At 47.8% G+C, this 21,604-nt stretch overlaps 1 protein-coding gene across 2 annotated transcripts; it reads right to left on the bottom strand.

The window, feature by feature from the left end:
- Positions 1–409: 409 nt before the first annotated feature.
- On the bottom strand, positions 410–14,118 carry LOC101690213 (apolipoprotein L3). Of its 2 annotated transcripts, XM_045083928.1 has the most exons (6): positions 13,988–14,116; positions 9,247–9,323; positions 6,173–6,214; positions 5,899–5,996; positions 4,784–4,910; positions 410–1,801 (listed from the first exon to the last, which is right to left on the bottom strand). In XM_045083928.1, the coding sequence occupies exons 4-6, from the start codon at positions 5,927–5,929 to the stop codon at positions 940–942; spliced, it is 1,020 nt and encodes a 339-aa protein (XP_044939863.1). In that variant the 5' UTR covers positions 5,930–5,996; positions 6,173–6,214; positions 9,247–9,323; positions 13,988–14,116; the 3' UTR covers positions 410–939. The 2 variants fall into 2 exon arrangements, with proteins under 2 accessions (XP_044939863.1, XP_004743184.1); XM_004743127.3 differs by lacking the exon at positions 9,247–9,323 and having other exon boundaries at positions 13,988–14,118.
- Between the last annotated feature and the right edge of the window lie 7,486 nt (positions 14,119–21,604).

The raw sequence follows: 21,604 nt of genomic DNA, 5'->3' as shown, positions 1-21,604 counted from the left end.
AGAGAATCCCATGACTCTGTGGTGGGGACAGCAAGGCCTTGAGGTGCTTGGTGGTCCACAAGGGAGGGAGGGAGGAGGAAGTCTGCAGCTTTCAAGGCTCGGTTCCCCCGCCCACCAGAAAAACACAGCCATCCGTCCCTTCGATCCTGGGGTTCTGGACACTGGCTGAAGGACAGGTGTGTATTCAGTGCGACACCAGATGTGTGCAAGCTTTCCCTGGGAGTCCCAGTGGGGCCTGCAGGGTGCTGAGCTCTGAGGAAAATAAGCAGGTGGGAGAGTGGGAGCCCAGGGAGTGAGCAGGAGAAGCAATGGAGGACATGGTTCCCGGGATCCCAGAAGACAAGTCCATGGAGAAGGGAAGTCAGGCCTCCAGAGCCCAGGCGAGCCCCATGATGAACTCAACCAAAGGCACAATGCATCGGTCCATATTTATTGAAGCAGGCGATAGAAGACAGGATTGATAAAGCCACACAGATCTTCAATACACTCCCCCCCAACCAAGCGATGAGGACTCTGAGGCTCAGAGAGGCGGCGTCTCCTGGCCCCCGAGCTGGTTGATCTCGACATATGGCCAGGTTCCCTGACTTGCGGCCGGCCTCTGCTATCTCTTCTCTATTTCCCCGCTTCCACCACCACTTTTTTTTTTTTTCCCCAAATCAGCCATTGTTCCAACACCCTTTAGATTACCGTTGGAATTTCATTGGTCGCTCAGCGCACCCTGAACCCAAAGAGCACCAACAACTTGCTAAACATTCCCCCCTACCCTTCTGCCAACTGCAATAACCCCTCCCTCATTGGGCTCAGCTTCAGAAATGCCAAAAATGCCAACTACTCAATAACCCGAGCACAAAAGCTTCATTTTGCATTATTTCCCCCTCTAATAAGGCACCTCCATGTCATTGTCCCACACATGTCCCTGCTCCCCGCCCTGCTCAGGGATCACGGAGTTGGGCCCTCCTTCAGAATTTCATAGATCTCGCTGAGCTTCTTCAGCTTGCTCTCCAGCTCCCGGGCCTGCTGCCTTATGTCTTCAGCTGACTCTGTCTTTGCGCCCTTTTGCAAGTGCTCTGAGTCTTTCACGAGGTTGACCACATCCATTGCAAGGGAGAGACCGGCAGTGACCGCACCCATGATCCGGGCTCCTTTGGTCATTGCCAGAGCAGTGCCTCCAAAAGCTTTCTGCACCTGCCGGCCACCTCGAACTGAGATTCTCTGAGATGTCATAAGGCGCCTGGCATTGACTACAAGGCGAGGTTTGACTTTGGCTAGGTTGATGGCACGAACATTGTTTGCAATGTTTTGCAGGGCTCTAAAACATGTACCTGTTAAGGAATAAATCTGGGGTATACGGTCATGCAGAACCTTTGCAATGACCTCCCCTTTGTCAAAATCAGTTGATGTCAGGTGACTGGCTTGGGCTTTTGCGGACGACTCACTTGAGTCTTCCACGAGGCTGGTAGACACCTGGGTCACAGTGGCTGCTACTCCCAGCCCCATTCCAGTGGCCAAGAGTGCCAGACTGGCCCCTGCTGTCACAGGAGCCAGACCCAGACCAAGGATGCTCAGGAGGCCAGACACAACACCAGTGGAGTTGGCTACTACGTTGGCGATGGTGCAGTCCCGGTGTACCCTGTCCACCTCATCTGCGAGCTCGTGGAGCTTTCTTATGCGCTCCTCAAGCTTGAGTTTCAACTCGGGAAACTGATGCAGAAAACTCTCCCTAGCCTCCTGCTCGTCGGCCTCCATATCCATGGTTCTTTGCAGCTCGTTCAGAACTTCACGTAGGGCTTCTGCCTCCTCCCTGTAACAGGGAAGGTCGAGGGATTAGGAGAAGCTTATCCGGAAAATGGGCTCCATTTGATCTAACCTCCATACACCACAGAACTTTTACTGCAAACCAAATGGAAAGGAATGTTACAAATGCAAAGAATGCTTCCTGCAATGTTGCACACATTCCGCACACGGCTCACGCTCCATAACACACCCAGTCCGGGAGTAAATAAGTCCGTGTCATCCTCAGAGGCTCTTAAATAGTGGCCATTGGAGGAAGAGAGCCTCATAGTCAAGGACAGATCCCCACGGTCAGTACCACAGTGTGTGCAGACTGGGAACTCTGTAGATGAAGAAAGGAAGTGTGGTTGGAACAGGAAATCCTTCTTTCAAAGAAACATCGTGTGTGCTGAGGGATGAACTTACCCACAGAGGTCTGCTCTCGCCCTGGGCACTGGGAAGTGAGCTCTAGGCCCCACCTAGGATGTCAAGGGTCCTAAAATGATACGACTGTCTTCCTTTGCCTAGGCCTTTGGCCATGGGACAGTCTGACAAGATGATAGAGTCTTTGGGTCGTGAGATGTCAGTTGTGACCACAGAGGATCTACAAATTGGCCTCCCAGGGGAGCGGAAGGTGACAGGTCAGCCACGCAGGCAGATGTGATTGAGCCCCAGTAAACTCTGTCCTGAGGTTCAGGCTGAAAAAAACTCTCTCCTGGAAAACATGTTACCTGGGCTCTCATGAGCCCTTCTCTTGACTGTGCCTTGACCTTGGTCTTCTGGGCTCTGACCTTAACAGACTTCATACAGTCTTAGCAAGAGCTGTGTTAAGACAGCTTAGTGAGAATCCACACACTCTCAATATCTCATCACATTTGACATCTGATCAATCCACCTTTGATGCAACAGTCTTTGACCTGCCTTCAGGAAGAACCCTGTTGGGTCAGGTGAGCAAGAATCCCTCCACTTTGATGTCTCCTCTTACCGATTCCCCATCCCTTGCTCTCGCCCTCGCCCTGCTCCTTGCCTAGAAATCCCTACCGGTTTTACTCTATTTCAAGATGAGCCCAATCTCTCTCCCCTATGACATCACTCTTGATGCCTATGGCATGCATTAGTCTTCTTGACCATTTTAGCAAGTGTCACAGTAACTGCTTACTTGCACAGTGTGAGCATCCCTGGTGGGAAAAGCTCCCCGTGCACTGTCACACACTGGATGCAGGACAGTAAGGCCTCCTGAGGATGACGGAAGCTTTGCACTGGAAACCCTCCCAGACTCTGCCCCAAGTGTCTCTCTCCTGGCTGATGGGAACCTATATCCCTCCCCTGTCACACACAGCTCTGTGAGTGCTTCCAGGGAATCACCCAATCTCAGGGAGTGTTGGGGACACCCCCACACCCAACTTGCGGTTGGTGCCAAAAGTAGGAACAGTCTTAGGGATTGTCCCCTCAGTCTTTGCAGTTGGCTATCTCTGGGTACCTAGAGTTTAAGAAAACAAGATTTCACAGCAAGAAGGGTCCTTAATCACCTTTTTGCTTGGCAGCTGCTGTCTCTCCCAAGCCTGCTGTCCTCTGAAGGGGCCCGGCCACTGCCCCAACTGACTGAGAGCCGGGACACCCACTACCCTGGTTCCCCTCAGACTCTCCAGCTCATGTCACGGAATCCCCACCCACCACCCAGCACCCCCAACCTCACAGGTGTCACCAGCCTAAATAACACCTTAGCTGGTCACAGCTTTGCATGCATGTACACCAAGGCCATGTGCAACTTTACGACATCTCTTAAAGCTACAAGAGACTCTGTGAACCTTCTATTTGAACTAGTAAGCTGGAAACAATCTAGATTTGGTGGAGAAAGTAGTTTCCTCTTTGGTGGGGACTTCTGAGGCTCAGAATTCCTCAAAGGCAGCTGCCCCCTGCGGAGCTGGAAGTTGTCACAAAGTCACACTGACTCCTATTGGTCTGGGACTGCTCAGTTTAGAAGACAGGGGCTTCCAAATGGTAGTCAAGACTGACCCAGCTCCAAGGCAAGGTATGGAAGAAACCCTGCCCCATGGCCTGGCATGCCCAGGGGTGAGGAGATCAAAGAAGGGAGGGAAGAAATGTCCCCTCTCCCTCTCACGGGGCCTCTGCTAGGCCCCTGGTCTCCTCAAGTTTGTGCCCTAGAGCTTCACTCAGTCCCAGATCCACTGCCCAAGCCTACCTAGTCCTCCAACCTAGATGCCCTGGCCTTCTTATAAATTGTGACCACTGGCTCTGGCCCTGGTCCAAGCTTCCTGGGACTTTGGACAGGATGACTAGGTTCTTCACCTTTGACCTTGAAATTCATACCAAGGCCCTGGCCACAATCTTCTCAGATTGAATTACTGTTTCCATGGAACAAATGCCCAATCTGACACTACCAGACACAGAGACTCAAGAGAGCCCCAGGGCTGGGCAGAAAGAGAATCAGGAGCCAACCAGCTCAGTCCAATTCCACTCCAGCCTCTCCGCCTCATGGGCCCGCAGGATCCTGCATGTTCATGGAACTGCTCAGATGGGGAGGGAAGGCTCTAGTCCGAATCCCCAGGGCCATAGACTGAGGTGTCAGTGTTCCTGTGACTGGTCCCAGAGAAGTCGTGCTTGGCCCTCACCTCCAGGAAGAAGACCCTTACCACCGTCTCTTCTCAGCAATCCTCTAATGAGTTCACACTAATGGAGTTCCTACTATGTGCCATCACTATGCTAGGGACCTTACGTGCATTATCTTTACTTCCTCATTCAAAATTGAACAGATAAAGAGTTCAAGGCAGAGAAGGGTCAGCTTTAGGTTAAGGCCCAAGGTCACATAACCTGCCCTCTGCAGTTTTCCTTCTCCTCAATCTGAGACCATTCGCTGCCAGTAAATGTCATGGAAGACACATTCCTCATGGATTGTCGAGAAGGAATATACTCAACCCCAGCCCCAGGACACTGCCCCACAGAGACCTGGGTGACCATCCGGGGGCATCTGTGCAGGGGGCAGGAGGGGTACCTGGACAAAGTGGCCTCAGCCACAAATCTCTCCCAGGATTCCTGGTCACTCAGCAGGGTGTCTAGTTCCTCACGCCTCACTGTGTTCAGGAAAGTCTCAATGGCCTCCTCGAGAAGGCTGTCACTCTCTAGATGGAAAAAAAAATATGAAAGGCTTTTAGTTTTTTCTTTTTCCTGCTTCCCTAAGGGAGAGAGGAAACCAGGGCTTAGCTGGAGGGAAACCACAGTGCTAAACTGTGCTTTTATGGACCCAGTGGTGGAGGGGGAAGGGAAATAGGTGTGAGCCTGCTGAAGGCATATTGAGATCAATAGATTCAGTTTCTGCCCTGCTTTCATTCTGATAAGCAGGGGCTTACAGCTGGGACACAGGACAAATGCGCTAACATTAGCTGTGGGAGGCCGGGGAATCCTAGGGGAGGAGAGGTTTTACCTGGAACTAACAGGCTCCAGGGACAGGGGACAGCAACAATACTTAGGGAGGACACACTGTGTAGCAGGCCCTGGCCCAAACACATGAACACATTCTATTTGATCCTCATAGCCACAGAAGGAAATACTCTCATTTTACAGGTAAGGTTAGGTAAGGCACTCCAGATCACACAGCTGGGAGGTGGCAAAGACCAGACTGGGGTCCAGGTCGTGGCCCACTGACCCTCACAGAGCACTCGGGCTGGCAGCAGGGTGAGAGCTGGAGGAAATGGCCTCTCTTGTAAAGCCCCACAGTCATCCTGAGCCATGCTGGAGGCTTGGACAGGGCAAGAGGGCAGGATCAGCCTCCAAGGCTGCTGGTCTACTCACTCCCCCACCCTGCCTCAGGATCCCTTTTTTCCCCTCTGCTGTCTCTACCTCCCTGAGGACTGTCCTGGCCACTTCTGGGCCATTGATGGATTTGATGGGCAGCAGGGGACGGAAGGAAGCAAGCACCTCAGCCATGACCCTGAAGAGGGAAGAAGACAAGAAGGAGGTGTCCCTACAGACTCCTGGGCTGGGGACTCCCCTTGACCTCTCTTGGGGGCTCAAGGAAGCTCTTCAAGGGACTGATTCCTCAGTAGGTGAACGCAGCTGGAGGCGACCCCGCAATCCCAGGGATCATCCAGAGACGTGGAAGGCGACTACCTGGGCTGGGCCCACCGGCTCCTGAGGTCATGGTGTCGCCGTAGTTTTCCCTACTGCTTGCGTCCGCGTTGCAGTTAGAAGGAGCTGTCGCTTCACCCCTGGGGAAGAGAGAACAAATCGTGGGTCAAATGTGAGCCAGCGGAGGCAGCAGGCAGCAGTGAGGGGCCAGGTCTTGGGGCTTCCCTCTGGGATGGCGACAAATGCCAAGATGGACTTTACCCCGTGTGTTTGTGTACTGGCTTCTGCCAGCTGCTATTTAAGGAAAGTTACTCACCTCACTCCAGCTCACTCCCCAGGCCAGTCAGGGTCCTGTCACCTGTTGGGGCACAAGAAGAAGATCATCGGACAAGGAGACTGCCATCTGAGAAGTTACACAAGCAATAAAACCAAACACAGAAGAAAAGATGGGAACAAGTGTGCTGGAAATTCCTTGAGGTCGGGAACGTGTGTGTTTACTAAGGGTTAGAGCTAATACTGATCAAGTACTGATGACAGGCAGGCTCCTGATGTGTCCCCTCACTGAGTACCCACACACACTCCAGGACGGGAACCTGAGGTCTCTGATCCAAATCCTGTGTTTGCAAAAACTCTTATTCATGTACAGTGACCTTTGAACAACACGGGGGTTAAGGGCAATAACCCCCATCATCGTGCAGTAAAAACTTCATTCATAACTTCTGACTTCTGCAAGCTTTTTTAAAGATTTCTTATTTATTTGACAGAAAGCGAGAGATAGTGAGAGGGGGAACACAAGCAGGGGGAGTGAGAGAGGGAGAAGCAGGCTTCCTACTGGGCAGGGAGCGCAATGCAGGGCTCAGTTCCAGAACCCTGGGATTATGACAAGAGATGAAGGCAGACCCTTAACAACGGAGCCACCCAGGTACCTCTTGACTTCCCCAAACTGAACTACTAATAGCCTACTCTTGACCAGAAGCTTTACCAATAACATAAACAGCTAATCAACACGTTATTATGTATGTTCTATGTATTATCTACTGAATTCTTGCAATAGAGTAAGCCAGAGAAAAGAAAGGGTTAAGAAAATCAATAGTAAGGGGCACCTGGGTAGCTCAGTCATTTAAGCATCTGCCTTCAGCTCAGATCATGATCCCAGGGTCGTGGGACAGAGCCCCTATAACTGTCTCCCTCCTTAGTAGGGGTCTGCTTCTCTCTCTCCCTCTGCCCCTCCCCCCTGCTCATGTGTCCTCCCTGTCAAATAAAGAAGTAAAATCTTAAAAATGAAGAAAATCATAAGGAAGAGCAAGTACATTTACCATTTTGTACATGTATTCAATGAAAAAAATCTGCATATAAGTAGATCTGTGTTGTTTAAACTTGTGTTGTTCAAGGGTCAGCTGTGTAAGTATTTGTAAATGACTCCTCTCCTTCCACAGAGCTGGCTTGCAGCACTAACCTGTCTCTGTCTCGCTCAATTTCCTGGTGCCACAGCTTCCCACAGCCTGTGTCCTCGCTTCTGCGAGATTCCTCATCCCACATGGCCTGGAGTCCTGCTGAGTCCTGGCGCAATCCCTACAGTCTGACTACGGATTCTCAAGCCTTCCCAATAATGCCCAGTCTTCTCTGCTGTCCTCCCCCAACTTTGAACCTTAGATTGCTTCTAATTCTTTATCTAAAGGAAAGTGAAAAGAACAATCTCCTTGTATAAAACTTTGCGTTTTGCATTTGAGATTGTTTCCTTAAGACATTTCTAGAAGCACGATGACTGGGTCAGAAGCTATCATCACATGCACATTTTTTCATACCTAGCACCACACTGTTATGAAACAAAATTATACCAATTCACATTCACACTCACAGTACGAGGGTGTCCATGCTCTATTCTTAACAGTTCTTCGTAGTCTTTTGTAAAAAACACACCCTTATAGACAGAATGTTTATTTTAGTTCGTTTTTAGCTTGTCTTGGGAGACGAGGAAAGACAGGAAATGTTGATTACATTTAAGCATTATTTTTTTAAGATCTTATTTATTTATTATTTCAGAGATTGAGAGAACCACTACGAGAAGGGGCCGAGGGAGAAGCAGACTCTCAATGGAGCTGGGAGCCTGATGCGGGGCTCAATTCCAGGACCCCAGGATCATGAACTGAGCCAAAGGCAGACAATCAACTGAGTCAACCACGCACCCTAAGCATTGTTTTTAAGTTTATTTATTTTTTTTAGTAATCTCTACACCCAATCTGGGACTTGAACTCACAACCCCAAGGTCGAGTCCCATACTTTTCAGAATAAGCCTGCCAGGTACCCCAGGTCCTATTTGAAGAAAGCAAAAGAGCATTTATCAGCTTTCCCTCCTGAGACATGACTGAAATGATAGTAAAGGTACATACATGTATAAAAATAAGTAATGATAAGAGTGACGCACATATGTGGACTTTACTCTGCACTAGTAATTGCTCTACAACTTTACAAATAATAACCTGTCTTCTTCCAATAATCATGGAGTTGTACGTGTAACATTTGCCTCCCTGTTTATAGATACGGAAACTCAAGTGCAGACTATGTGACATGCCCCAGGTCAGAAATCCAGTAAGCGATAGACTGGGTTCAAGTCTTCAAGGTCCTGCTTGCTGGACTCAAGAACCTCCACTCTGCCTCTCCTCATTCTGCTACTACTTTATTTTTTCTATTTTTTTATTATTTTAAAAAGATTTTATTTATTTATCTGACAGAGAAATCACAAGTAGGCAGAGAGGCAGGCAGAGAGAGGGGGGGAAGCAGGCTCCCCACTAAGCAGAGAACCCAATGTTGGGTTCGATATCAAGACCCTGAGATCATGACCTGAGCCAAAGGCAGAGGCTCAACCCACTGAGCCACCCAGGTGCCCTCTGCTACCACTTTAAAAAGACAATGGGTCCAACAGGAATCCAGAGGCTTAGACAAATGTTTGAAGGCAGATTGGATGGAGAATTGATAGCTGAATAAAGAGAATAGAGGGAACTCCCATCAGAAAAAGAGAGAGAGAACAAGGCAATAGGCAGGAAGAATGGTCTGCTACACAGAGCTGCGGAGAGGGAGACCGAAGATGAGAGCGCAGGTGGAGGGGAAGCAGGAATAAGATTACCAACCCCACACCCGACCCTATATTCACGACAGCCTAAGTCTACACTAGAAGGGGAAAATCAGAAATGAAATACTCCAGAAAAAATACCTCTGTCTTCTGACATCTAAAGGGTCCTCATCCGATCACTCTACATGGAAGCCTGTCAGTCAACTTACCTCTCTCTTAAATATGGATGGGCAATCTAGGATCAGATACGTAAGAAAGATGACCAGATGGAAAGGGTGGCTAAGATAGATTAAAAAAACGACTGCAGATTGGGCACCTACCTGGCTGGCTGTTGGTAGAGCATGCAACTCTTGATCTCAAGGTCATGAGTTCAAGCCCATGTTGGGCATAGAGCTTACTGAAAAAACAACAAAAAATTAACTCATGTAAACCTGGCAATTCAAAGACCTGTACCCTTGGGGATAAAAATACATTATATGTTTATTTAAAAATTTAGAAAATTAATTTAAAAAAATCAACTGGACTTCATAAACCTTAAAAACAATACCAGAAAAAACCACATAATTTGATTACAGAAAATAATTTTTTAAACCTTGACCCAATGTCCTCCGTGAGATTAGAAAGGTGTTGTCTTCATAAAATGAGAACATGATGCACTGAAAAGGTAAAATAATAATAATAATAATAATAACAATAATGGACAAGAAAAGGGCTCTTGGGACTTAAAAAGTGATTGACAAACTAAAGAAATCTAGGAAAAGGTTGGTCAAGAAAAACTTCCAGAAAATAAAACAAAAAGGTGACAGAAGAAATGGAACTAAATGAGGAATGACAAGTTACCAATGCTGTCGATTCTTAGAAAATTACTTGAGAAAGAGCTGCAGGAAAAAAAAAAAAGTTCATGTGTTTATGGGGTGAGGTGGAAGATAATGGCCAAGAAACCAAGAGATAGAAAGATGTGAGGTCCAGGAAACAGGAAAATTAACATAGACAGAAAGGAACCCATGGAATACAGCAGGCATGCAGCAGACCTAGAGAGCAACCAGCCCAGAATGGAATGAGAAGTGAAGAGTTCTATGGGGAAAGGGGACTTAAAATAATATATATGATATAATATCTTATCTAATGGACAGTTCAAAAGAAATTGAGGAAACGTTGAAGGTAATATTGCAAGGAGTAGAAAAAAAGGCAATTAGAAATTCAGGAAAAACTAAAGCTGTACAAGAAAGCATGTACCGAGTGCCTGGGTGGCTCAGTGGGTTAAGCATCTGCCTTCAGGTCAGGTCAGGATCCCAGGGTCCTGAAATCTTGTCCCACATCAGACTCCTCGCTCAGTGGGGAGCCTGCTTCTCCCTCTGCCTGCTGCCTCACTCTCACTTTCTGACAAATTAATAAGAATCTTAAAAAAAAAAAAAGCACATAAACCATATTTCACAAGTTAGCTTTACAGTAAAAATACTGAAAACATCACACATATGTAAACATTCTTGTGTGATTTTTAACTTCTAGAACAAAAGAGACCATTTAAATATAAGAACCAAATGTGCTTGTTGCCAATATGTAAATCAAAGTACAATGGTAGAAGTTGGGAGCTGCACCACTGAAGAGAGGAGGAGGGTTGATATCTTCATTTTGCAAAGTGAGGAGCCCCAAAATACCAGCTATGATTGAGAAGCTAGGAAATGAAGAGGTAAGAAAGGAAAAAACAAACAAACAAAGGTGTAAGTAAATTGCTTACCACTAGAAAGGTTTCTAACTGAGGACATAAATTTAGTTGATAGAAGGATATTAGGAGAAGGTGGGGAGGTGTGTAAGAAAAAGCATAAAAGTAAGTGAAATCATCATCTGCCCTAGTAAGAAACAAATAGCTCATATTGCAATTTAAAAATCAAGGGAATGAAGTTAGCTATCGTGGTGGGTGACCAATACTTTGCACCAGGCACCGTTCTAAGTGATTTGGACACATCGACTCATACATTAGTTCTCACCATGACTCTGTAAGAAAAGGAACTGAAGCCCAGAAAGGTTAGATAATTGACCCAAAGCACCCAGCTAGTGCCAGAGCCGGAATTCAAATCCAGACTCCCTGTCTCCGGAACCTACACTCTCACCTAATCTGTTCTCCCACTGTAGGAATATCATATAAAGATACTGATTAACCACCTAAGGAAAAGCAACACATTAAAAGTGATTCTTTTAAATTGGGAAAGTGGATGAGCAGAGTCCTCAGGACTAGTGGATTTGTTTTAACCAATGCGCTTGTTACTTTGATTTCTTTTTTAATTTTAAGAAAGTGGAAGTCCCTTTAGAGCAGTGAATAACAGCTCACCCCAATAATGGGCTGGTTTCTGGCACCACCACGTTCAACATGATGAGAGCCAAGGGACCAGGTACCCATAAAAACTCAGCCTGACTCCTGATGTGACAAGTGGCAGCGTGGGAGAAACCTCGGTGGTTGATGAAGTAAGTTCTCTAAGAAAAGTGGGATGATAACGTAGGTTCAACGAGAATAATCAGCGTGAGCGCCACCCTTCTACAGATATAGGGTCTAGCCATCCCTGCCCACCTGCGTGGCCCCGACAGGACACGGAGCCCTCCCGTCCCCACCTCCCATCCCCAGCGGCTCTGGCTAAGCTCTCCGGAGGTAGCAGGACAGAGAATCTCACCAAAGCATCTCCCAGGAATGGCTGCAGGCAGGCTCCTCGGGCAGGGAGGGAAGGGAAGCCAAGGACAGGACCTTCAAACTCCTTAGCCTGCCCCCATCCCCAGTTCCCTAATGCTCCTGCTCCTGTCGTCCTCACTGATCCCTGATTCCGTGTTGCCTTGGTCCAGGCACCCTCAAGGACACCTTGCTTCCCTGCTTGTCTTCTTTTTTTTTTTTTCTTTTTTAAATTTTATTTTAAGTAGGCTCCATGCCCAATGTAGAGCTTGAACTCACACAGGGCCCTGAGATCAAGAGTCACAGGTTCTAGAGACTGACCCAGCCTCGAGCCCCTCCTTGCTTCTCATCACACCTCAGCCTCCAGGCCATTGTTCCCCCTCCCCGAATGCCTTTCCCCACCTTCTTCACCTTGTCAAAGTTTACCTGTGCTGAGGCAGGTAAAGTTTACCACTGCTTCCCCACTGTCTTCCCCCATGGACCCTCCGGGTTCCCCTTCAGTGTGTGCTGTCCCGACTGCAGTCCTCTGTGTGTCCTCCTCTGTTGGACTCTGAGCACTGGCGCAGCCCTGCCCATTCCCTGCTGCAACTCCTATTCCAGGGCCTCCCGGGAAACCCTGAGCTGGGTTCAGATCCGAGGTCTGGGAGCACAGCGCACCCAGCTCCACTCCCCACTGAGCAATTCCACTGTTTTCTGGTCTATCCTGATGAAAAGCTTGTCGTGGCCGAGAACAAATAAGACCACACCTCAGATTTCACACCAGTTACCCTCCTGATTTAATGTGCTTTGAACAGTCCTCCCAGATTTCTGGGCGTTTCCATTTATTTCCTTATGTCTTCATGCTCCCGCCATAGTATTGTTTATGTGAAGAGAAAGAGGAAGAGGAAATTGCAGTAGAACATGGGTGTCCTGGGGCATCTGGTTGACTCAGTGGGTTAAGCCTCTGCCTTCGGCTCAGGTCATGATCCCCGGGTCCTAGGGTCGAGCCCCACATCGGGCTCTCTGCTCAGCAGAGAGCCTGCTTACCCCTCTCTCTCTGCCTGCCTCTCTGCCTACTTGTGATCTCTCTGTCAAATAAAAAAAAACTTAAAAAAAAAAAAAAAAGAAAGAGAAAGAGAAGGGGACAAGGGAAGGAAGGGGAGGAGTGGGAGGAGGAGAAGGAAAAACCAAAAAATTTGTGCAAAATCAATCAGTAGATCCCAACAGGACTTAAGTGTAAGATAGAAAGAAAAATCTACAAATGTCCTGAGGATAATATTTTAAAAAATAATGTTGATTTGGAGGAACTTTTCTAATCAAGATGCAAATCCCAGACCATAAAGGGAAAGTTTCAGTTATCTGCCCTATTAACAGCTAAAAATTGCACAGGACACCATGACCAAAGTCAGACTACAGTGAGAGGCCAGGAGACCCCACCCTCGATCCTTGAACCAGCAAAAGCTGAGCGCCCACAAAACACGACAGATCCTGGGAATCCCCATGAAAAGATTGAAGCCAAGTATTCTTAAGAGAATCCCCAGGGAGGGGACTCACCCAGACTCACACAGTTGTCGCAGGCAGGGCAGAAGACCAGACCTCCTGAAGCAGGTGTTGGTAAGAAATGAGATTTTTACACCCAGAAGGCTTCTAGGTTTACCTCTGCCAGCAAACACATGGATCTAAGTTCATGCCCTTCTCATCAACCCCAGGAGTCTACAGTTTGGTCTTTTCAGATTCGAAGCCTGGAGCACGCTGCAATGTGACGCTTCTCACCCCTGGTTCCTCTCTCCCCTCTGCTGCGGGCACACAGGCCGACCTCTTCTCTTCCTGCCCCACAGTGGGTGGAACAGAGACCCCAGTGGGGAGCAAGGAGCAAAGCCCAGACATCTCCCTGCTCTGTGTCCTGGCCACGGTCATGGTCACGGTCATAGTACCCTGGGCCAGTCACTCCCTGTCAGGTCCTCAGGCGCCCTACAGGCTGGGCCCTGCGCAGACACTCAGAGACACTGTGGGCAACACAACCCTGAGTCCTTGTACCTCAAAAGGAAATCCTTTGCTGGGGGCCGCCAAGAGGCTCTGTCTCACCTGCCCTCCACCTGCTCTGCTTCCACCCAATTCTCCGAAGGCTTAAGCACCCCGACATCCACCTTCCATCTGTGTCGCCTGCTCAGGTCACACGTAGTCTACAACCCCAGCTGAGCGGTATCCCCCTCCCTCTCCACTGTTTTGGGGGCACAGGGGGAGGGGAGAAGCAGTCAGACAAACCCGGCTACAAATCCGGGCTGCGTCCCTGCTCCATGTGGGACCTGGGGCTGGAACTGCAGGTTCCCCCACATCCACAAAATCGTGACAACACCCAATCCTTTCCTGACAGAGCTGTTTGGAGGGGGAGTCCACGGGCAGGGCCACACCCCTGAACTCACCCAGGGATCGTCCTCGGAGCTGAGACACATCCAGGGGTTCATGCCTAGGTGGACCCGGGTGTGTGTCTGGGCAATAACCACACCTCGGGGCCCAGATATATCGGGGACCTAAAGGGAAACTGAAAGTGTCCATGTCCCAGCAGCTCGTGAGGAAACAGACATGTCCGGGCGGGTCCACCCTCCGCAGTCCTGACTCACTCAGAACAAGCCCATGCCTGACATTCCAGGTCCTTCTCTGCTCAGACCTACTTGCCACTGACAGACTGTGGGACCCTCAGCAAATGACTCCTGCTCCACAATTTGAGGTCCCTGAGAGCTGTGGCCTGAGGGTCACATGCAGGCATGGCATGGCCTTCGGACCTCGCCAGGCTCCAGGATCACAGCCACGCAGTGCAGCGGCCAGGCTGGGCCTGCAGGCCCCTCCAGTGAGGATTCAGTGTCTCTGACCTGCAGGGACGAGTGCCAAGTCCGCACCATCTGGGGAACTGAAAGATCAAGTGACTATAAAATCAAGCTCCTCTTGATCCCCAAGGATCACAAGGAAAGTCACCCAGGTTCCAGAGTGGCGGTCTTGGGCAACATCTCTGGTCAATAAGCCATGTCAGCCCTCTGATGGTGACCCCGGCTCAGTGGGAGAGACACCCTCACACCACAGAGGAAGCGGTTCGGCCGACGCCACAGCACCATCAGATGGGGACAATCAGCAGACATGGGCTCACGACCAGCACCCCCACCCCGTCTATCCATCCCGTGGGGACACGTGCTGGGCTCGGCCCTGCTGGACCTTAGGACTCGTGTTTCAGAGCAGAGACCCCACCTGCTGGGTCTCCCTCTGTCTAGGGACTGGGGCGGGGGTGGCCCGAGTAGGGGCTGCAAACTGGACATCAGATAGCGGGGACTTCTGAAGCCATCAGAGTGGCTGGCAGAGACCCACACCTGAGGGGACTGCGTCCATGCTGCCAGCACCTGGTCACTCATGGGTGGTGGAAGGGGAGCCATGGGTCGGGATCACTTGTGACCAGACCACCAGTGTCACCCTAAGGACAACCTTATTGGTCTTTGCTCAGATGGGTGGTCAAATCCGGCCCCGAGTAGCAATTGTCAGCTTCAGGACGGTTCAGAACTAAGTATAAAGATGACAAAATCACATGCGTCACCTTCATATTTTTATGTTGAAGCAAAGTAGATATGTGTTTCATTTTAAGGTATGTATGAACTTTAAGAGAACTGGACATATTCTTAGAGAGAACAAAGTGGCTTCTGGGTTCCAATTTAAAACAGGTAAGGAAGTGACTGACCGACATGAACGATTTCAAGTTGAAAGGCAGCCTGCTAAGTCCCAAGGATGTTGCAAACAAGCTTCAGCCCAGAGGAAGCAGCCTCAAGTTCCACAGATCTGGAACTGGATGGGTAAGGAGTGGCAGGCATCAGGGGAGGGAGCTGGGAGAGCCACTCCAGCAGACATCTCTGGGGCAGGTGCCCGGGCCACCACCAACCTCTGCCCCCAGCAGTCAGGAGACCAGAAAGATTCTTGTCTGGAGTCTCTGCAGCGCTGAAGTAAAGCCTGAAAAACAGTAGAGCATCTAGTTGCTGTGGAAAACAGCATGGTGCTTCCTCAACAAATTAAACATAATTACCATACAACCCAGCAGTCCTACTCTGGGGTATGCACACAAAATTATTCAATAGAGTCTCGAGGGGTGCCTGGATGGCTCAGATGGTTGAGCGTCAGACTCCTGGTTTTGGCTCAGTAGTGGTATCAGCATTGTGGGACTGCGCCCCATGTGCTGGGTATGGAGTTGCTTAAGATTCTGTCCCTCCCTTTCCTTCTGCCTCTTCTCCCCTCCCATAGAAAGGGAAAAAAGGAAAGAAAGAAGAGTCTGAAAGAGACATGTATACTCCCATGTTCAGAGTGTAAGAGGTTAATTGGACACAAAGGTGGTCAGGGCCAGGGTCCCCAGCAAGCAAACCGCGACCCAGGATAGCTAAGCCCAAACCACACTAGCATCGTGTTGGGCAGCCTCTGAAGGAGTGATGTCTGAAAAACATCCTGAAGCACAACAAGGGACCATGAAACATGGGTCAGCATCCCAGGCAGGGATAGTTTGTTGCCTGATGTCAGCCCCAAAGACCAGCAACATGTGAACAATAACCTGAGAGGAAGACAAGTACATGATCAAAGCCCTCAGGGGCACACCTTAACAGCCAGTCCCCAACGGGGCCACACTCAGGATGCTTAAGACAGGTCCTCAAAAGGGCTGAAATACCCCTAGATTGGAAAGCCAAAATGGTAAGCCCTTTCGGGTCCCCTCCCTCTCTGGGAGCTTTGTCCTGCTGCTCAATGAACTTCACCTTGCTGCCCACCACTCTTCATCTGGTGTACCTCATCATTCTTCAAAGCAGCATGACCAAGAACTATGGGCACTAAGGAAACAAAAATCCTATAACAATAGCAGTATTATCCCAATAGCCAAATGGCAGAAGCCACCCCAGGACCCTCAACGGATGAATGGATAAGAAAAAGATGGGCCATCCCTACAATGGAATGTCACTCGGCCTTATGAGGAAGGCAGCTCTAACATCTGCTACAACATGGATGAACGTCGAGGACATGGTGCTTGGTGAAATAAGCCAGCCACCCAAAGACAAATGCCACGTGAGTCCACTTAATGAGTTACTTGGTCATATTCATAAATACAAAAAGTAGATGGTGGGTGAAGGGGCCTATGGGAAGGGAGAGAGGAGTGAGTGTTTGCTGGGGACAGAGCTTCAATTTCATAAGATGAAGAGAGCTATGGGGACCGAGGGGAGTTTAGTGTCGGTCTCAGCCCATTGATCATCAGTGTCAGGGTTGGAATGGCCCTTGGGTTTCTCATTCTGACAGCAAGACGCCCTTCAGCAACAGCCATCAGGCTACAGACAGGATAAAGATTTATTAAGTGCTAGACCCGAAAATTACGCAGCATGTCTGGGTCACATCGAAAGTTCATGGGGAGGGAGAGTGCACTCACCCAGGGCCTGGGGCTCTTTTATGCGGGTTGAGGGTGGGAGCCAGGGTTTTGTGGGCTCACTCCTTCTTGGTGAATATAAAGCTTGGGAAGAGAAAAAACAAGTGGGCCTAAGTAGTCAGTTATGCAATTCAACCAAGATTTCCTAAAACAAAGGAGCCTCATGTGGGGTAGAGGAAGGGGGACAGTCTGGCTGCTTCGTTAGCAGAGTGTTTATGGAGATGGCCCTCTTTCAGAAAGTGGATGCCCTGGTGATCAAAGCCTAAATCAGGCTCTTGGATCGGAAGAATAAACATTGTTAAAATGTCTATACTGCCTAGAGCAATCTATACTTTTAATGCCATTCTGATCAAAATTCCACCAGTATTTTTCAAAGAGCTGGAGCAAATAATCTTAAAATTTGTATGGAATCAGAAGAGACCCCAAATCGCTAAGAAAATGTTGAAAAACAAAAATAAAACTGGGGGCATCACGTTACCTGATTTCAAGCTTTATTACAAAGCTGTGATCACCAAGACAGCATGGTATTGGCATAAAAACAGACACATAGACCAGTGGAACAGAGTAGAGAGCCCATATATGGACCCTCAACTCTATAGTCAATTAATCTTCAACAAAACAGGAAAAAATATACAGTGGAAAAAAGACAGTCTCTTCAATAAATGGTGCTGGGAAAACTGGACAGCTATATGCAGAAGAATGAAACTCGACCATTCTCTTACACTATACACAAAGATAAACTCAAAATGGATAAAAGATCTCAACGTGAGACAGGAATCCATCAGAATCCTAGAGGAGAACATAGGCAGTAACCTCTTCGATATCAGCCACAGCAACTTCTTTCAAGATATGTCTCCAAAGGCAAAGGAAACAAAAGCGAAAATGAACTTTTGAAACTTCATCAAGATCAAAAGCTTCTGCACAGCAAAGGAAACAGTCAAAAAAACAAAGAGGCAACCCACGGAATGGGAGAAGGTATTTGCAAATGACAGTACAGACAAAAGGTTGATATCCAGAATCTATAAAGAACTCCTGAAACTCAACACACACAAAACAGACAATCATATAAAAAAATGGGCAGAAGATATGAACAGACACTTCTCCAATGAAGACATACAAATGGCTATCAGACACATGAAAAAATGTTCATCATTACTAGCCATCAGGGAGATTCAAATTAAAACCACATTGAGATACCACCTTACACCAGTTAGAATGGCCAAAATTAGCAAGACAGAGAACAACATGTGTTGGAGAGGATTTGGAGAAAGGGAAACCGTATTACACTGTTGGTAGGAAAGCAAGTTGGTGCAACCACTTTGGAAAACGGTGTGGAGATTCCTCAAGAAATTAAAAATAGAGCTTCCCTATGACCCTGCAATTGCACTACTGGGTATTTACCCCAAAGATACAGATGTAGTGAAAAGAAGGGCCATCTGTACCCCAATGTTTATAGAAGCAATGACCACGGTCACCAAACTGTGGAAAGAACCAAGATGCCCTTCAACGGACAAATGAATAAGGAAGATGTAGTCCGTATACGCTATGGAGTATTATGCCTCCATCAGAAAGGAATACCCAACTTTTGTAGCAACATGGACGGGACTGGAAGAGATTATGCTGAGTGAAATAAGTCAAGCAGAGAGAGTCAATAATCATATGGTTTCACTTATTTGTGAAGCATAACAAATAGCATGGAGGACATGGGGAGTTAGAGAGGAGAAGGGAGTTGGGGGAAATTGGAAGGGGAGGTGAATCATGAGAGACTATGGACTCTGAAAAACAATCTGAGGACTCTGAAGGGGCGGGGGGTGGGAGGTTGGGGGAACCAGGTGGTGGGTATTGGAGAGGGCACGGATTGCATGGAGTGCTGGGTGTGGTGCAAAAATAATGAATACTGTTATGCTGAAAAAATAAAAAAAATTAAAAAAAGAAAGTGCAGATAATACCAGGTACTCCAGTAATATTGTTTTCTTAATTTGAATAATCATACAAGAAATGGGAGCTCCTCAGCAAGTGATTACGAGAAATTTACTATTTAAGACTATTGTGTATGATAAGCAATAGATACATTTAGCTATCTGTTTAACCAGAGAATGCTATTTTTTTTATTTGAGTTAAGTAGGTTTAAATAATATGTAAATAACTTATGTTAGTGTATGTATTATTAAAAAGTATAGAAATGAATTGGAAAAAAATAAATAAAAAGCCTAAATCAGGCACTCTTGTTACAAAAAAGAGGGGCCCCACTCGTGTTACAAGAAAGAGGGGCACCTGGCTGGCTCAGTCAATGTGTGACTCTTGATCCTGGGGTCATGAGTTTGAGTCTCACATTGGGAGTAGAGATTACTAAAAATAATAAAACAAACTTAAAAAAAAAAAACCCAGGGGCGCCTGGGTTGCTCAGTGGGTTAAAGCCTCTGCCTTCGGCTTGGGTCATGATCTCAGGGTCCTGGGATTGAGCCCCACATCGGGCTCTCAGCTCAGCGGGGAGCCTGCTTCCCCTCCTCTCTCTCGGCCTGCCTCTCTGCCTGCTGGTGATCTCTGTCTGTCAAATAAATAAATAAAATCTTTAAAAAAAAAAAACCAACAACAATAAAAGACAGCAATGATAATGCTGGTCACACAACACTGTGAAAACATTTAATACTACTGAATGTATGCTGAATGAGGGCTACAATGGGAATGAGGTGTTATGCATATGTTACCTCAATTTTAAAAAACGAAAAAAATAGGGGGAAAATAGCCAGTCACAAAAGGACAAGTGCTGGACGATTCTATTCCTGTGAGGTACTCATCACCCCAAAGTAGTCAAACTCATAAAGACAGAAAGCACAGCAGTGGTTGCCAGGAGTGACGAGGGGTCCTGAGATGGAGCCCTGCCTTGGGTCAGAGACTCTCTACCTCTGCCCCTCTCCCTCTCTCTCTCAAATGGATGAAAGGGTCTTTAAAAAAAACTTTTTAACTTAAAAAATGGTTAAAATGGTGAACAACATCCAACAACATGGATAGATCTAAAGGGTGTGATTCTAAGCAAAATCAGTCGGAGAAAGACAAATGCCTTACAATTCCACTCATATGTGGAAAGAAAACAGATGACCAAAGAAAAAAAGAGACAAAAAAGACCTTTTTTTTTTTTAATGTTTCAAGTTTTTATCAAGTCAGATTCTTTTTTTTTTTTTTTTTTAAGATTTGTCTCTTTATTAGTCAAGGAGAGAGAGAGAGTGAGAGAACCGGCACAGACAAAGGCAGAGGGAGAAGCAGGCTCCCTGCTGAGCAAGGAGCCCGATGTGGGACCCTTGGACGCTGGGATCATGACCTGAGCCGAAGGCAACAGCTTAACACACTGAGCCACCCAGGCATCCCAAGTCAGACTCCTAAACACAGAGAAAACACACTGGTGGTGGCAGAAGGGGGCGTGTGGGCAGATGGGGGGCAGGGGCTGGGGGTGAGAAGTGCTCTTGTTGTAAGGAGCACTGGGTTGTATACAGAACCGCTGAATCTCTGCATTGTATCCTAGAGGTCACTCTAACACTGCATGCTGGCTATACTGGAATTCAAACTCTCCAAGTTCATAAATCAGTTTTTTAAAAGAGTACACTTAATTGTGATGAGCGCTAAGAAATATAAAGAATTGTTTTTTCATATTGTGCACCTGAAACAAATACAACACTGTATATTAACTACACTTGAATAAAAACAAAATAAACAAACAACAAATCATAAATCCTTAAAAAGTCTAAGCTTTGTGGAAAAAAAATAACAGCACGTGACTCCCTCACTAAAGCTTTGCAAAGCATTTTCACACATGATGGTATTCGCTACCACAGCCTTGGAACAAAAACATTTTCCTCTTTTTTTAACTTTATTTGAGAGAGAGACAGAGGCAGCGAGCAGGGAGGAGGAAGAAGGAGGCTCTCCTCTGAGCAGGGAGCCCGATGTGGGGCTCCAACCCAGCACCCCTGGATCATGACCTGAACCAAAGGCAGATGCTTAATTGACTAAGCCCCGAAGGCATCCCAGGAAAGCATTTCTTCTCCCTGTCTCACAGAGCACAAACCTGTGCTTCAGATGGCTGACACCGCTTGCCCAAAACCTGAGGAAGCGGAGCTGGTGTTCCGTGTTTTCTTCTCTGGCTCCTGCCCTTGTCCCTTGAGACAATGTGGGCCAGAGACTTCTGGAAGGTGGAGGGTGCCCTGCAGGGGGCGCTCTCTGCAGGTCCTTCTCCCTGCAGCCTTCAGCTCCAGGGGGAAGAAGACAGATACAAATTGTCTTGATGAGGGAGGAAGCTCTTTTCTTTTTTAAAGATTTTTATTGATTTATCTGACAGAGAGAGAGAGACAGAGAGAGAGGGAGGAAACACAAGCAGGGGGAGTAGGAGAGGGAGAAGCAGCCTCCCCACGGATTGGGGGCTCACTGTGGAGCTAGATCTCATGACCTGAACCAAAGGCAGACACTTAGGGACTAAGCCACCCGGGCCCCCCAATGAGGGGCTTTTAATGAAGGGATTTCATCCTCTGCTTTTAAGGAAAAGGAAGATCTCTCCCTGCCCCCACCACAACGCGCTCCCCACTGCGCTGGTCAGGGAGAAAACACCACAACCTTGAAG

This window comes from Mustela putorius, unplaced genomic scaffold (assembly GCF_011764305.1).
Source record: "Mustela putorius furo isolate JIRA1106 unplaced genomic scaffold, ASM1176430v1.1 tig00000738_pilon_pilon_pilon, whole genome shotgun sequence".
NCBI classification, from domain to species: domain Eukaryota; kingdom Metazoa; phylum Chordata; class Mammalia; order Carnivora; family Mustelidae; genus Mustela; species Mustela putorius.
Note: the sequence above shows the minus strand (reverse complement) of the source record. Positions and strands in the feature narration are given on the sequence as shown.

Coding starts and splice junctions, on each gene's coding strand:
- LOC101690213 (XM_004743127.3), bottom strand. CDS start 5,929: ATGACCTCAGGAGCCGGTGGGCCCAGCCCAG. Junction 4,911..5,898: donor AGCCGGTGGGCCCAGCCCAG/GTAGTCGCCTTC, acceptor TTTTCCATCTAG/AGAGTGACAGCCTTCTCGAG. Junction 1,802..4,783: donor GCTGAGGCCACTTTGTCCAG/GTACCCCTCCTG, acceptor TCCCTGTTACAG/GGAGGAGGCAGAAGCCCTAC.